Source organism: Rhagoletis pomonella, unplaced genomic scaffold (assembly GCF_013731165.1).
Source record: "Rhagoletis pomonella isolate Grant_MI unplaced genomic scaffold, Rhpom_1.0 Rhpom_scaffold_00006, whole genome shotgun sequence".
NCBI classification, from domain to species: domain Eukaryota; kingdom Metazoa; phylum Arthropoda; class Insecta; order Diptera; family Tephritidae; genus Rhagoletis; species Rhagoletis pomonella.
Genome location: NW_023458560.1, coordinates 44,718,426 through 44,722,104, shown reverse-complemented (window position 1 = coordinate 44,722,104; position 3,679 = coordinate 44,718,426). Strand labels below are relative to the sequence as shown.

Here is a 3,679-nt window from a genome sequence, read left to right as displayed (position 1 = left end):
TTTTAGATCTCGACACTTAACAAACTCCTGTTTCCACTACTCGGCACGAAAAAACTAAAAAAAAAAAAAAAAAATAAAAAAAAGTTTCCGTACGTCATGCGGACTGCGCCCCTCGTGTCGGTTGGGCGGGAATGGAGGGTAAAAAGCCGTTGGGATTAATTAATTAAATCCAATGTTGTGTTATTTTAAAGACCGACGCTCGTTTAGATCAGTGAACCCCATTAAGTGTTGGCTGCATCAGAACAAAAACTTCTAGAAGGGTTGCACCAAATCCTTTAAAGCATGACATACATTGACCCCAAGCCTGCAGGCACTTGCTTCAAGGCATGTTTCTCAAAGACCAGGCTCAGCCAGGGACGTATGTAAAAGCTTTAACAGACGGCAGCGTTGATCGGGATTAACTGGGACTTAATCCGGATCAACTGCAGTTAATTCCCGAGTTGATCCGGATCAACGCTGCCGTCTGTTTAAGCTGTAAGTCATTTTCTAAACCAGAAGGACTATAGACAGGCCTAAACGATATTCATCGGGGGCAAATCAAAACTTTTGTAAACTAGAAGAGTTCAAAAAAGCTATAAAAAAGAAAATAGTTTACTTTCATACATACTTTAGGTGTAAAATAACTCGAAAACATATTTTTTAACTATGAAAACTTTTAACACTGTATGTATTTATTGAAAATATTTAGTGCTTGCAGAATATCGTCGGTGATACTGCAAAACGTCAAGAGTCAATTATTACCCTTGGCGCCTTAGATGTGCTTTGATCTGCACCAGAGGTAGCATCACCGAAGATATTTCAAAATAAACCACTGTTAACACTTCGACGCCGCGTTTCTCCGCTCGGGACTTTCTTTGCTCCGACTTCTGTTGCTGTCAATGCTTTTATCTTTCTTTGGAGTAAAGCTAGGCAATTTAAAAAAAAAATAGTAATTTTAACAATATTTCTCAGACTGTAATTCAGCAAAACTATATGCACCTATCTGAGCTACTAGATTTATGGTATTTTCGCTTTGTATGCCTCTCCTCAGCAGTTGAATGCTCGCATTTGTCGCTGCCATTCTTATGCTGTCCCTTGTCATCATCCTGTCTAGCTGAACGACTACTTTCACTTCCAGCTGATTTGCTCTGTCGACCATCATCACTCTTAGCGCTGGGTGTACAAGAGCGCGTAGTGTGATCATATTTGCTTTTACTGTGCTTATTGTCACTAGTTCTGGAATCATTTTGGCGGTCTTGATGCTTTTCAGAATGCTTTGAGCTGCGCGAACGTTTTCTTTTGTGCTTTTTATGAGACTTGTCGCGCTCATGTTTGTGTTTTTTGCGTTTACGCTTTGATTTACCATCGACATCTTCGTTTTTTGTTTGGGTGTGGGTGGAATTTTTTAGTTTATCATCATTTTTATGTCTACGGCAATCATCGCTTTTGCTAACTTTTTTCTCAGTCTTTTCTGGATCCAATCTCGTTGCTGCAACTTCAATTTCAGGACTCTCGGACCAACGCCAGTTGCGTGAATTGTGTTTCACATCATTCGCTGTCACCATGTTCCAGCTTGAAAAATATATTAAAGGAATTAAGGATAATTCAAGGCTTGCTTTGTTAATATGTATATCGTCGTTTAAAGTACAAAACCGCGTATCAAGATAATTCAAAACCACGTATGTGAGAGTGCATAATTATTTTGTAGAGTAAAAACACTCATATTTCAAAATGTTTCTCTCTTTTATAAAGCAATCGCATTTCTGGCTAGTATATTTCAGGACGAATGGATAAGGCTTGAACCAAGGGCTTCTGTAAGTAACTCCAATTTTTGACAAAAAAAGGTCAGTTACGCAGTCAGAACGACGATACGCGCTTTTGTACTTCAAACGAGGATATGTATTTTACCTTATTAGGGGCGTGGCTACTTGCACCCTACCACTTGGTGTTTTCTTGGCCACCAAAGGCGTGTTGTACTTATTACCAGGGTTTTTGAATAAGTGTAAATAATTACATTTATCACCCTTAGGACATTTGTGCGCGTGCGATAAGCCTTTTTTCGAGAAATAGAAAATTTTGTTAAGGAAAAGTGTTTAGCATAAAATGTTAAAGTAGAGAGATACAATTAAAAATCATATTTAACACAAGTTATGCGCCCTGTATGTTTTCTTTTGATCGTTTTGATGATTAGTTTATTTGTTTTTGTAAAAAGGATACCATCAGAGCAATATGTGTTAGCTGCTAACGCCTCACGTACCACAAATAGCGCCCCGCCAATTTTGAATGCTTGAAAATTCTACATTTAGTTGCCTGCCGGCATAAAAGCGACCTTGTAGCTTTATAAAAGCTTTTAAAGCAGATCTGCAAATGAAAAACGATTATAATTTTCTGTAAATGTATCACACGCAACGATTCATGAAACGCACCTCTCCTCCAAGTACTCGACGAACACATGTCCACGCAAGTGCCGCAGCACATTACGCACAGTACGGAAATTTCGTAAATAACCAAATCCCTGCAATTCTGGTATTACATCATCAAAGAATTCTACATACGCTTCGCGCAAGTCCTGCTCACTTAACTCCAAACCACCATCAGCGGTTGCGTATTCTTTGTGCTCTTCCTGTTCCAACAGAGGATGCATAAAGAAGTGACGCACAACAATTATGTTGGAAAGCAACGGTCTACGATGATTATTCGCACATGACGGCCCAAAGCGGCAACAATTTGTACGATCATAGAGAATACACAAATTCTGACCGGGACGTGACTCTACCACACGTCTCAGCTCTGCAGGTGCTGGACCATCAGTGTTAAGGAACTTTTCCGTACATTGCAACATTTGCTCAAACTCCGCAGCTGCTGCCGCTTCGCTACGTTCACGTTCCTCGCGGCGTCGTCGTTGTTCGGCTTCCTTTGCAGCCAGCTCCTCTGCTTGTTGTTTACGTTTAGCTCTTTCTGCGGCTTCCGCTGCTTCGCGTTGCTGTTGCTTTAGCCGGAATTCACGTTGAGCGAGCAAGTCGCGCCTCAACCACGTTTCCTCTTCTTCTGCATGACGCTTTTCAGCTGCGCGGAGCTGTTCCTCCTCAAGTTGAGACTGTTGTTGTAGCCATAATTGGTAGGCCGGATCTTTGAGTTTGCTGGCTTCATCTGTGTGGATTTTAATTTATGTAGTTTTTTGAAACGCAAGTGATATTTTGCAAATAGATTTACCTTCTTCCACACGCAAGTCACGCGCCACAGCAGCTTTCCGCCGTCTGCGCTTCCGTTGTTGCTTCTTTAAGTCTTTTCGCCATGGGCGTTTGCTTGTGATTTGGAGCATTGGAAAATATCGCTTTATTAACTTTTTTTTATAGTCAAATCAGAAATAAAATTTACCTTTTTCCCGGCATGGTTTTCGCTACTTGTTTCTTTTTTTTGATATTTGTTTCGCGAAAAGTCAAAATCAGCTGTTCCCTGGTGTTATAGTATCCAAAGCACAGATGTCGCCGTCGAGCGAAGGAAGAGACACATAAAGGAAACTGAAAACACAGTTTTCAAAAGCTGTGGGGGAGGTTAGATGTGTTTACCCGACACCACAATATAACCAGCACAGTATAGATAGTAACCAACCTTCTTGGGTTGTTGTTGTAGTAGTCGTTGTTGTTGTAGTTATATTCACTCCTGAGGAAGGCACGGGGTTGTGTGCTGCTATTTAATG

At 40.7% G+C, this 3,679-nt stretch overlaps 1 protein-coding gene across 3 annotated transcripts in view; it reads right to left on the bottom strand.

Moving 5' to 3' along the window:
• The window catches only part of LOC118740791 (U2 small nuclear ribonucleoprotein auxiliary factor 35 kDa subunit-related protein 1-like), a 6,527-nt gene extending 3,097 nt beyond the window's left edge, over positions 1–3,430 (bottom strand). The window contains exons 1-7 of one of the 3 annotated variants that reach the window (XM_036472481.1): positions 3,358–3,430; positions 3,193–3,284; positions 2,406–3,129; positions 2,237–2,340; positions 1,888–2,032; positions 979–1,551; positions 641–905 (exon numbers count right to left, since the gene is read on the bottom strand). In XM_036472481.1, the coding sequence (XP_036328374.1) occupies positions 815–905; positions 979–1,551; positions 1,888–2,032; positions 2,237–2,340; positions 2,406–3,129; positions 3,193–3,284; positions 3,358–3,371 (1,743 nt within the window). In that variant the 5' untranslated portion in view covers positions 3,372–3,430 and the 3' untranslated portion in view covers positions 641–814. The other 2 variants (XM_036472480.1, XM_036472479.1) reach the window with 2 other exon arrangements.
• Between the last annotated feature and the right edge of the window lie 249 nt (positions 3,431–3,679).